Source organism: Staurois parvus, unplaced genomic scaffold (assembly GCF_062004578.1).
Source record: "Staurois parvus isolate SC_StPar_1 unplaced genomic scaffold, SC_StPar_1.0 ptg000097l, whole genome shotgun sequence".
Classification (NCBI taxonomy): domain Eukaryota; kingdom Metazoa; phylum Chordata; class Amphibia; order Anura; family Ranidae; genus Staurois; species Staurois parvus.
In genome coordinates, this window is record NW_028317893.1 from 4,188,395 (window position 1) to 4,201,781 (window position 13,387).

At 40.0% G+C, this 13,387-nt stretch overlaps 1 protein-coding gene across 4 annotated transcripts in view; it reads right to left on the reverse strand.

The window, feature by feature from the left end:
* The window catches only part of PIEZO2 (piezo type mechanosensitive ion channel component 2), a 439,610-nt gene that overhangs the window by 30,960 nt on the left and 395,263 nt on the right, over positions 1-13,387 (reverse strand). For 2 of the 4 annotated variants that reach the window (XM_089671018.1, XM_089671017.1), the window contains 5 exons: positions 9,387-9,554; positions 8,414-8,794; positions 4,726-4,984; positions 3,863-4,045; positions 1,754-2,009 (listed from right to left, as the gene is read on the reverse strand). In XM_089671018.1, the coding sequence (XP_089527144.1) occupies positions 1,754-2,009; positions 3,863-4,045; positions 4,726-4,984; positions 8,414-8,794; positions 9,387-9,554 (1,247 nt within the window). The remainder of the gene's footprint in view (positions 1-1,753; positions 2,010-3,862; positions 4,046-4,725; positions 4,985-8,413; positions 8,795-9,386; positions 9,555-13,387) is intronic. The other 2 variants (XM_089671019.1, XM_089671020.1) reach the window with 1 other exon arrangement.

The following is a 13,387-nucleotide window of genomic DNA, read 5'->3' on the forward strand; positions in this document are numbered from 1 at the left end:
AAGTCCTGAGCTACTAGCCAGGCCTTAGAGTTACTCGCCACCAACAAACACACACAAACAGAGACACCTGTACACACATACAGACATGTACATACACACACACATACACACACAGAAACATGTACACACACAGAGACACATGTACACACACACACACACATACAGACACATGTATACACACACAGGCATGTACAGACATGCATACACACAGATACATGTACATACACAGAAATGCACACGCACAGACATGTACATACACACAGACACATGTACATACATACACAGACACATGTACATACATACACAGACACATGTACACACAGACACATGTACGTACATACACACAAACACACACACATATGTACGTGCACACACACACAGACACATGTACTCACACATACATGTACATACACGCAGACACATGTACAGATACACACATGTACATACACACAGACACATGTACAATTGTACATGCATACACAGACAAACACACACACATGTACACGCACACACACACACCACCCCCATAAAAAGTTGCAGTACTTCGTTGTTCACTCACAGAGCCAGGTACTGCACTCTAGGGGGAGGCAGAGAGCACAGCACACACTCCTTGCTTTGCTTTCACTGCGCTCAGCTATTGAGCAGTCTGCGGCTCCCAGTGCCAATGACAGACCGGCCTGAGCTCCCAGCCTGCTCAGCAAGACGGCCCTGGGGGACACACTCGCCCCCACCATAATTTCCACTCACAGGTGACTGGAAATTTCAAGCCCTGTTATATATTATTTATATACTGTACAAAAATATTACCAACGTATTAGAGTATAATGATTAAAATGCTTGATATAAAATCTAACAACCAACAAACCTGTATAAATGATACTCTGCCTTTAAAGAACACTTGTTGGTTGAATTATTCAGTGTTTTAAAAAGTCATATTCATCTAAATTTAGTTATGATCTCATGTCTATGAGTAGTCCTGTTTAGTATAATTCAGTTGAACAGGTTAGAAATTGTGGCCTAATCACTAGGGTACCCCTTGATGTATTGGTGCTCGCCTCTCCTCTTTACTTTTCTGCAACAAAAGTGTATTGAAATTTGCTGTTTTATTCTTATATGATTACATAAGCAAGAAATACAATAAGTTGGCCTTCAGCGTTGCATATATATACATACTCCAATAGGTACACATTTGAGACAAAGACAATGTGCTCACAATGTGCTAAAATATACACAGATTACAAAGGCTGAAATAAATGGAAATTATTATTAAATATTATACAGGACTTTTATATCGCCAGCAGTTTGCGCAGCGTTTTATAACATGAGGGTTGCTGGAAATAAAAGCACTTATGTTACTACTATTACTCTGTCTGTTTAAAGGGTCAGACCACCCAAAACTGATGTTTCATTTTCTAGTAGATGACGATTTAAATCACCTGACAATTTCTTAAATCTCATTATTGGTAAAATAGCCAAGGTCCTGGATCTAAGACCTACTGGGGCCATTATAAGGTGTTTACAATTTCCCTTTGAATAGAAAGCAGTAAAACATGTTCTAATATATTCTTTTAGTTCTTCTTAAGAACAGGAATGTTTATTAGTGTGAGTATGCATTCCTGTTGATCTCAATCAGTCCTAAGTGGGATGGATTGAATTTACCATGATTAAATAAATAAAAGGAAAGCATTGTCTGCATTAAACCTTCCTGGTTTAACATTATAATTTTCTCCAAAATTTGCTGCAAAATATTTACCTCTCTTGGATCTGTTGTGTGAGGAGTTACTGGACCTGCGAGAAATTTGGGATCCACTGCCAGAACTAGTTCTTCTTACAAATGTCTTCTCTTCTGGGAAGTGAACGTGGATAGACTCTGCAGAGGCTGCGAGATTGACTGATTTCAGTGATCCAACAGAATCCCTTCTTCCAGAAGCTTCTGAAATCTCATCATCTGATTCATCCTTGTGGGTGGCATTGTCGATCACCTTGTCCTCATCCCAAAGACCATGACACTTAAAGAAATACATAGTGGCTAAGTTATTAATAAGCAACTAATGTTACACTGTTGTCAAAACAGTCATACAAACATACAAACTAATTACTGTATTAAATAAATATGGTTCCCAATTTTTGCATTCATAATAACAAACTATACAGTTATAAAGTTAAAAAAGGTAAAAATAAAAACAGGCACACTAATAACATCATTAAAATCATACTGATCTCTTTTACCTATGCAAAATACCTAGAAAGTTTGAAAAAAATGCTTTAAAAATGGGGCAGCTACCCCATACCATGCAAGAGACTTTGAGGTTTATTCACAAAGGTTTACTGCATGTATAGAGTGTTTTCCTGTATAGTATTTTCTTTATGTGTGCAGAAATATCACATTGGCTATATAACAAAATGAATTGCGTGTCACATTTCCCACAGTTTACTGCACAGGTCGTCACTCCCTAAAATATCACTAGTTTCTGATTGTCGATATCTGTGAGGTTCAATGATGTATCTACTGAGGAGCACAGGTGCTTTGATTTTAGGCCCCATTCATATCTGAAAAATTTGTAATCACAGACAAAATCAATTCTGCCTGTTCCCAAATAATGCTAAAATTGCAGCAAATGCCAGAAATACACTTGGGTGCCATTCATTTTTAAAAGGCACACCAAATGCTGGGTGAATTTGCTGTGATTGTAGCACAACAATATGAGCTGATAAACACGACTGGCTCAGGGACAAAATCTGATACATGAGCTTCTTTGGTGCGAGAAATGTGCATAGGACAGCCGATTCAAGTAAATGGGCTTCCCTATATGTGACACACTGAAACACATGTAAATCGTTCAAAAAATGTGTGTATGGGGCCTTAGAGTGTTACTAAACTCACAACAGCAAAATCAGTCCAAGCGCAACGTCTTTGCAACTAAAGAAAAACCTTCCGTTACTTGCTTTTTTTTTTTAAGCAAAACCTGTTCCTGAGCCCTTTACTATTCCTAGGACCTTTGACCATAATGCCACACCATCTCGCAGCTAAGGTTAGGGCCTATATTTGCTATTTATTTACTCAACAGTACATCATCTTTTCAGGGAAGAGGAAGGAGTTAATTATGGCTGATTATGGTAAACTAAAGGTTAATAGTAGCACATTGTATTTTTAAAAAACGTTTTTATATTTGTCAGGTTGCTTTAACTGACTTATGAAGATTAAAGCTCATCCAGTTGATCTGCACATAAATGAGGGAAAGCCTATGGAGGAGAGCTGGCTGCATCTGTTCTGCATAAGTGGAGTGGACACAGACCAACCATCTGCTTGCTCAGGTTCAACTGACAGATTCCACTCTGAGAAAGCAGACTCCAGGCAGAGTCTGCCCCATGTGGAAGGGGCATCAACAGAAAAGTAACAATGTTAATTTGTATCTCTCTTTTTTCATCTGAACAGTGTTTATAAACACAGTGCAAGTACTATGGCTTAGTGGTTAGCACTTTTGCCTTGCTTGCAGTACTTGGATCCCTGCTTCAAATCGGTAGGTTATTGGATCCTGTCTAAGTTGGCCCAAGTCCTGCTTAAATTGGCAGTGCTATATAAATACCAATAATAAATAACATGTCTGTTCTTTGACAGTAATAGCTGCTGTATTCACAATTCCTGGCAAATGCAGGGTAGAGAGGAACAGAAGGATAGTTGTGTACAGTAAGTCCTGCACTCTCACTCCTTTTTTATCGAAAAATGTTCATATGCCAGCAGTGTTAGGTTCATGTTTGGACTACATAGATTACAGCTCTGGATCACAGGCTCCTGCATGGTTCTGCCACTGAAAGTGGTGTGTATTAGGTTAATGGATGAAGCTCTGTGTAGCTTTCTTACCTTTAAGATAGATCTGTGAAAAAATAAAGCAAGCAGTTGAACCAGATCATAATGGACATAGCCTTCTTTTTTCTCTACACCAATTATATTGGGAGGATGGTAAGGTTTATCTTTGAATAATTCTAAATTGAAGTTCCATGGAAAGAATCCAAACTGAAAGAAGTACTTGATCACAATAGTCACCTACAATAAAACAGAATCAAGTCAGTTAACAGCACACTACTAGTGTCCATTTACAACTGAAACTTTGGGTTTATGTGGCTAATGGCAGGTTTAACTACAATCTGGCTTCTTATACCACTTCCTTGATCCAGGGTGCACAGCAGGTCCCAACCATACCCCCCTTCTGGAGTAAAGGCTCACATTCACTGGAGGCTGAATAGGCCAGCAGGCAATTCTCAGTAGAGAGCTTCATGTGTTTTCATGGCCGATCAGCTGCATCCAAGCCTTACATCACCAAGTTCAATGCAAATACAGTGGTGTAAAGCACGCCACCACTGGACTCTTGAGGAGTGGAGACGTGTTCTCTGGAGTGATGAATCACGCTTCTCTGTCTGGCAATCCAATGGATGTGTCTGGGTTTGGCAGTTGTCAGGAGAATAGTACTAGTCTGACTGCATTGTGCCAAGTGTAAAGTTGTGCCAGAAGAGTTGAAGCTGTTATAGCTGCAAAGGGTGGGCCAACTCAATATTGAGCCCTATGAACTAAGACTGGGATGCCATTAAAGTTCATGTGTGTGTAAAGACAGGTATTCCAATATTGTTGGTAATATAGTGTATGTACAGGATAACAACATTTTATAGGAATATAATATATTTGTTTGTTCTACTGATGTTGGAGACAAAACTTTAAAAGTTACATACCTCCGTATATACAATGGCAGTCATCCAAAACCGTTTGCTGGGTCGTGGCACAGATAGCATGGCCCACAGAAATATGAGGATTGGCAGCACCAGTGTTATCATAGAAGCAGAAATCATATGATTGAGGATAATAACAAAATAGCACACCATTTCTGATCTGGCCACCAAAGTGTTGTACAGGGCATAAATTAGTTGCAGCAAGCGTGGCTGTCCACAGTAAAACTTTTCTGAATCCTCCAGCTCTTCATCTTGAAACATTCTGTGAAAAAACACAAAGAAAAAATGTGGTGTTACGGTCAATAAAGAGCTAAAGGTTTTGTAAGTCCATTTCTCACCCTAACATGATAGCATGTGGCTTCTGACATTGAAGAGTTCCATACTTGTCACTTGATTGCTCCACTTCAGCTGTCGCTTTTTTGAAAAGGGGGTAAAGTATTACACTGGGTATAGACTCTTCCTGCATCCCTACTCTGTTCCAAACGTTCTACTTCTGGGCAAACGGTACAGATTTACCTTTCTTTAAGCTAACACTTTTATAAGTTAGCCCTCCTGGGCACATTTCTACTAACCCACACCCTCTCCCATATCCCAGCCTCTTACATACCTCTGTATAATACTGGAGGTCTTCTTTAATATTTCTAACTAGTGTCTTCAGAAATTCTCTCTAGCACTGGCTACACCTGTACAACGAGTCCCCATTGCCTTCAATGGAGCCGCATATTGATCAGAACCCATCTGCTCACAGCAATGCAGAAGAACATTTCTGCAAGAATGATTTAATCACCATTGTGATATGAAGATAAATAAGCAGCCGGTGATGGGGAAGACGTTGCAGCAAATCAGCTTAGGGGGCGCTAGAAGGCTAGGTTAGTGTTAGCTTATGGAAAGCTAAACCTGTCTTTTAACCTAACATTAAACCTATTCTTCACCAAGTCCTTAACACTTATCTTAAACCTTAAAATAAATTCTTAGCAATTAATTTGAACTCAAACAGTTAATGGTCTGCCCCTAAAAATTGACCCTTCAAGCCCAATTTCACCAAAACATTTTATTTTTTGAAAGAGTGAGCAAAGATTAGAACTTTTGCCAAACTTTATATGTGGTGACTCTGCTAAGGGAACATCTGTTATGGGGCCACATACAGCGATAAAATCCTGAGATAGTTCCTAAACCTACCTTACTTGAGTACCAAAAGTGTTATTACGATAACCATTGGAGAGTTCTCGTAGTCTGCTTTCTGAAATCCGTTATGGGGACACAGACTTGACAAAGAACTCATTCACTTTTTATACAAAACATATAAAAAACCTTACTCATGCTGAGCTTTAACCTCAACATTTAGCCTAACTGAATATTACAGTTGTACTCCTGTTTTTTTGCTGCTGTTGTTTTGGATATTGTGGGATAATGTTTAAAACTGTTTTTATTGCTTTTGTTTTCCCTACTGAAAGGGTCTTCCTTCATATTCTGTTACAGTGTTTGGGAAGGGTTCAAACCACCAGATCTTTATTGTTGTCTGTGTTCCTGCTGAGTTACAGGTAGGGGGCGTGCACGCCGCCATTTGCGTCCTCGGCTGTCAATCACCGAGTCCTGACCAGTGATTACTCGCCATCTCCTGGTGATCACCGAGTATCTCAGATGGGGGAGAGCCCTGTGTATAAACACAGATCTCTCCCCTGTCAGCTCCTGCACACTGCTTTGTATGGCTCTGCATAACAAAGCCATACAAAGCAGTGTGTTTACAGTGAAGCACACACAGAGCCCAAGTAGTGAAACAGCACACAGTTAACCCATTGATCACCCCAGATGTTAACCCTCTCCTGCCCAGTGCCATTAGTACAGTGTCAGTTCTTTTTATTAGCACTGATCACTCTATTGGTGTCACTGGGGATGTCACCAGGTCAGCCCCCCCCCCCCCGTGTCAGAATGCCCACCGCAGTTCCGCTATACGTCATTGAAAAACACAAAATTCCAGTATCTATACCGCCATTTCTAAACGCTATAACTTTCCAATTGATTTACACATATTGGGATTTTTTTTTAGCAAAGACATGTAGCAGAATACATTTTGGCCTAAATTTATGATGAAATTTGATTTTTAAAATTTTTTTACTGAACATGTTTAACCTCCTTGGCGGTATGATTCTTTCCGATTTTTGGTGCTGAAAGCGGTACCATTTTTTTGCATGGAAATATGTAGTTTTTTTTATTGTAGGCCTGTAATTCTTAGGAATAACTCACTGAAATCTGTCGAACAAGAGTCTAGTAAACATCCCGGGTAGGATAAAATTTGAAACACGTAATCATAAATTATAATTTAATAAATAATCATAAAATATAATAATATAATAATAATACATTTAATTCAATAATATAATCAAACCAAAAACACTGAAATGTGAAATATAGCGCCAAGATAGCACATTGCTGAGCAAAGTCGCAAAATCGTTTTCAGTGTCTGATGACGAATTTCCCCACTAATCATTATCACTCAATTCTGCAAGTAGTTCTGATTTACTATCGCTGTTCTCCTAGCTGGTCTAAACCGCTTTTGACCTAAAGGGACACTTTTTGGATGCCATGGACATTTCTCAGTTTCCAGGCAGAAAGAACAGACAAAATGCAGGCAGGGCGCAGGACAAAGCATTAGGGACAAGATGTATGTGAAATTGGTTGAGACAGCAATGTTTTACTATGTAAAATGTAAAAAAAAAAAAAGACATTTTTTAAAAATTTTTAATTTTCCGCCGCTAGCGGCGCCCGTACGTCCCGACGTCACAGGGACAGGACACAGAAGCCGGATGCCAGCATCGGCCGGAGGAGATGGCCGGGGATGCTGCAGGGGACACATCGCGGGAGCGCAGGGTAAGGTAAGCAAAGAACAAATGCCGGAGCAGTGCCGCATGGTATTCCCGAGTGTAGCTCGGGGTTACCGCTCTTGGTACTGAAATGTTACCCCGAGCTACACTCGGGAATACCGCCAAGGAGGTTAAAAGCAAAAGGTCAAAAATATTGCTTTTCTTTCCTCAAAATGGTCGGTCTTGGTATAGCGCAAAAAATGAAAAATGCAGAGGCGATCAAATACCACCGAAAGAAAGCTGTATCTGTGGGAAACAAAGGATGTAAATTTAATTTGGGTGCAGCGTTGCATGACCGCACAATTGTCAGTTAAATTAACGCAGCGCTGTATCGCTAAAAACAGCCTGGTCAAGAAGGGAGGTAAATCCTCTGTAGGGCAAGTGCTTCATTTTAACCACTTAACTGCTTGCAGCCATAATCTTAACCTAAACCTAGTCCCTATCCTTGGAGGCTCTGTCTTGGCTCTGAGTGGATTGGCTTTTTATTGACACAAACTTAATTATTAAATTCCCATTGATAAGCCAATATTATTCCTGTTAAATTATGCATTAACATAAAATCAGGACATCAGACTAGGACGAATTAGGGGTGTGGTTAACCAACTATACGAAGCACAGTTGGACTAGATGGATGAATACAATTTGTTTGCCTTTGAATTAAGAATTCTAAGAGCTATTCCTAACACACCATACCCACAAATACTGATAGAGTACATTAGACTATGCTGAAATCTATTCACTGCCATTATGAAATAGTTCTGTCCAAAACTTTCAATTCTGGCAAAGACACGCAGAAAAGGTCAGTACAGGTCTTCAGGATTCAGACTCACTTGTTTAGAAGCAGCTCACTAGCAGTTAATTCATGTGTAAGAGGTGGCAGTAAAGTATCGTGCAGTTTGTCCACATGGCTTTCATCAGGGCTTAAAATCATAAGATTATTATCAGCAGACTCATCATGGGAAGTAAATGAAAGCTGCTCAAAGCTAACAGCTTTGCTGTAGGATGGTGGAAGGTCTCCATCTGCTGCATATAAAGGCAGGTCTGTGTCGGGTGTATAGCTAGTTCCCTCCAGTTCAGCACTATAGTCTTCTTCCTCCACTTCTGTTCTTGTAACTGGACTCTTGTGTTCTTCCTCTTGCTCATCCTCTACCTCCTCAATGGTCTCAGCTGTCCCTTGCCTTGAGTAGACCATGGTGCACTGTGTTGGCTCACTATACAAAAGAAGAATATGATGAGAAGAAGTAAGGCATGATCAAGACATTTAGTCTTGTTTACCAATTTTAAAATAAAGCATGTTTATAGAATTTGCCTACAAATGCATATACATTTTACTAAGATTTTAAAACTTTCATTCAGTCTTTATCAGCTGTTTCACCAAAACAAATGTAGAGTGTGAAGAATGGAACCACATGTGTCCAATAAGACTGCAGACTTGTCCACTGTAGCACTCTTTATACATCAAAGGGGTGCTGTAATTGCTTGACTGTGTAAGAGGAAAAGGACTGCAGTGACAGATATAGTGTTTGATGGTGGCAGGAGGAAAGCATAGCATCAAGCTGATTGTTACAATATTCATTTAAAAAAAAGGTACTTTGAACATTTGCCTTGGGCCTAAATTTTACATCACACAGTTTATCATGAAAGAATTTGGCAATTGCTTTAAATTCAATTAGACAATTTCAAGCAACATGCACGACAGGATACATTCCTGATACCTTGACTGACATGATGTAAAAATGCAGGTATAGCACATATATTGATTAATGAATTTGTGAATAAAATAAACATGCATGGATAAAGCACCTGGATGCTACACTGCCACTGTCAGCAGATGAAGAGGACATGTCCATGCTGTGCATTTTACGAAGCCTAGGTCGCGCACGCTCACTTGTTTTTGGTATAGAGTCTGGTCCATCTAAATCATCAAGCGTAGATTGCCTTGAGAACAGCATGGTTGCTTCAGTGTTGCAGCTAGCAGCGCAAATAGTCACAAAGACAACAATAAGTAAGAAGCAAGCAAAATGTTTTCTACATAATCTGACATGATTTCATGCAATAAACAAAAAAAAGACGAGCACATGAAAAGCGCACAACTATCATATCATGTATCAATCATTTAAGGTATTAAAAAATTGAAACAGATAGCAGACTACATATTTATCTTACTTATAGATAGGTTATCTGCAGAAAAAGGGGCACGTTGTCTTTTACACATAGTTGACTTAGTGTAACTGACAAAACCAATCTCCTTACTGCTTTGCGGTTGGATGACTTTTATCCTCTTCATTTAACTGCTTTTAAAGCAGTTAATCACAGAGCAGTGAAAAAAGATCAAATATTCTAGTAACTGCACAAAGTGAACAGTTTTCAGGGGTGAGTGCACCTGTTTGACAGATACCTATCTGGATGAAAAATAAATGTACAGTTGTGTCCAAAATTATTCAACCCCCAATGCTGTAAAGGGGTTTAGGGACTATAGTGTACATTTGGAATTGTATTCAGAATCAAATCCTACAAGGACGTTGTAACTACCCAAATGCAACTAAAATGACATCAATTGTTTATGTAATACAGTAGTAAATGGTTCTTATGTGGTTTCTTCATTGCCACAATTATTCAACCCCTTAAAGACTACCACTCTGAAGAACAGAGGTTCATACAGGTGCTTTCCATCAGGTATTGAAAACACCTGTGGATGTCACCGAGCAGCAATCAAGCATAATAAGCACCAATTAGGCAGCTTTAAAATGACTGTGATACTCAGCTCCTTCTAGACATTTACTGGTGTGGTTACAAACATGGTGAAGGCAAGAGAATGGTCCAGGAAGACAAGAGAAGAGGTGATTTCTCTTCACAGGAAGGGCAATGGCTATAAGAAGATTGCAAAGATGTTAAACATACCAAGAGACACCTTAGGAAGCATCATTCGCAAATTCAAGGCAAAGGGCACTGTTGAAACGCTACCTGGTCGTGGCAGAAAGAAGATGCTGACTTCGACTGCTGTGCGCTACCTGAAGCGTAGAGTGGAGAGAAGTCCCCGTGTGACTGCTGAGGAACTGAGAAAAGATTTGTCAGATGTGGGTACAGAAGTTTCAGCCCAGACAATAAGACGCACACTGCGTAATGAAGGCCTCCGTGCCAGAACTCCCAGGCGTACCCCCTTGCTGTCTCCAAAGAATAAGAAGAGTCGACTGCAGTATGCCAAAAGCCATGTGGACAAACCACAAAAGTTGTGGGATAGTGTTCTGTGGACTGATGAAACAAAATTAGAACTGTTTGGGCCCATGGATCAACGCTATGTTTGGAGGAGGAAGAACAAGGCCTATGATGAAAAGAACACCTTGCCTACTGTGAAGCATGGTGGAGGGTCAATCATGCTTTGGGGCTGTTTTGCTTCTGCAGGTACAGGGAAGCTTCAGCGTGTGCAAGGTACCATGAATTCTCTTCAGTACCAGGAGATATTGGATGGAAACGTGATGCAGTCCGTCACACACCTGAGGCTTGGGAGACGTTGGACCTTTCAACAGGACAATGATCCCAAGCATACCTCCAAGTCCACTAGAGCATGGTTGCAGAGGAAAGGCTGGAACATTTTGGAGTGGCCATCGCAGTCACCAGACTTAAATCCGATTGAGAACCTCTGGTGGGACTTAAAGAAAGCAGTTGCAGTGCGCAAGCCTAAGAATGTGACTGAACTGGAGGCCTTTGCCCATGAAGAATGGGCGAAGATACCCGTAGATCGCTGCAAGACACTTGTGTCAAGCTATGCTTCACGTTTAAAAGCTGTTATAACTGTAAAAGGATGCTGTACTAAGTACTAAGATTGAATGTCACTTGGGGGTTGAATAAAACTGATAATGCTGTGAGCACAGAAAAGACATTTGTGGTTATTTCATTATAACTGTTATGTTATATTTGTCTGACCTACAAGTGCCTCTTTAATGTAAATGTAAGCAAGATGACTGAATGATCAAAAGCAATGTCAAACTGGCCAAAACACTCAATTTCAGTGGGGGTTGAATAATTTTGGACACAACTGTATGTGGGTGCACAAACCTGTAAATGACAGCTCATTCTTAATTAGAGGAATATAAAAATATGTATCCATTTACTCTGCTTGTCACATCTAAAGATACCTTCTAACTGTAGGAAACATATTCTTACAAAATTGTAATATCTAATATTAGAAATAATGTAACACATATTGCAATGGATGCTGTCATCATTATTTCCTCTGAAAAGTGATTATATAGAAAAACATCCACATCTAATAATTTAACTACAGGTTCCCCTGAGAATATAAACAGATTCAGACCAATACTGAATTGGTAGGTATAATGTGGGAGGAGCAAGGTACAATAATGCAGGTGTGTTGGTTGGCTCTTTGTCATAGAGAACAGATGTGCTGAACCCTAGACATTGTAATGTTATTTTGTAAACTATATTTACTTGCACACAATGTAGAAGAGTGTTTTTCACATCCAGCAGAACATGCAATAGATCCACTTAAAACAGATCATCTAGCACATGGGTGTCAAACTGGTGGCCATGCAGCTGTTGCCAAACTACAAGTGCCATGAGGCATTGCAAGATTGACAGTTAAAAGCATGACTCCCAAAGGCAGAGGCATGATGGGACTTGTAGTTTTGCAGCAGCTGGAGGGTCACCAGTTTGTCACCCCTGAATTCTAGCATCTCGTAAAAGTAATTCTAAATGGAAGATTGAAAACCCTATTTAATAGCTACAGTCATTTTTGTATTTGTTTAGTACTAATGGCATTCAGTCCCATTGATGTTCACAATTTAAGACTGCAAGAAGGTATTGATGATATAGATAATTTTTCTCAGGTACTGTGCAATGTCCTTACAAGTGAGCAATATATATCCTCTTAAAATGACTGCTGATTGGTTTCTAAACTGGATAGCATAATTAAAGTGATAATACACTCCCAATGTCATCAATCACTTTCAGCAGCTGACTTAATACCTCGCTGAGTATGCAGCTTTGACATCTTTTTATCTATGTCTATGTTCCAGCTTAAACTGGTGCAGTGGCCACTGCCACAGGTTTCCTGTTTAAGGGTGGCTCCTTTACCTTGCATCCAAAAAAAATACACAGCCCCATGGCCTATGATGGCAAGGCACTCCCCTATTCCTGCCTCCTCCTCTCCCTCCCTTCTGCAAGCTAACAGAATGGCTGGAGACTGCATTGTCCCCTGTCAACTCTTTCCCATGGGGACTGGAAGTTTAGGGAAGCAGCACTGAGAAAGCAAGGGTCAGCAACATTCAAAGTTGTAAACTGCAAGTGCTGAGATAAGAATTTTAACAAATAGTTTACTTGGGAATGTTCATTTTATTGTGCTCTATAGAGAAGAGGAGAAACTGTTTTACTTACCTAATCCTCCACTTCCCTGGCAGGTGGTGCTCCCCCATGATGCAGTAGTGGACTGTCCCTCGGCATCCTTACATCCAGTGCAGGAGCACCCTGCTCTGGACTTGATGATGTCCGGTGGAGCATCAGGGAACAGAAGCTGATGGGACCAGTCTAGCTGCTGGGAGGAGTGGAGGATCAGGTTCCCTTAGACATAAAAGAGTAATTGACCCTTACATTGCAGTTGCAGCCCCACTGCAAGGAATATTTTTTTTTTAACAGACCAAAGGTTTGCTGATCAGAAACAGGCCCTATCGATAAAATTACAGAACCTGCATTTTATAGCTGATCAATGTATGTGTATGGAAAATGTCTAGCATTCATATGCTGACTACGTCTTTTCAACATTTTAAAAATAATTCTCTCCAAAATCA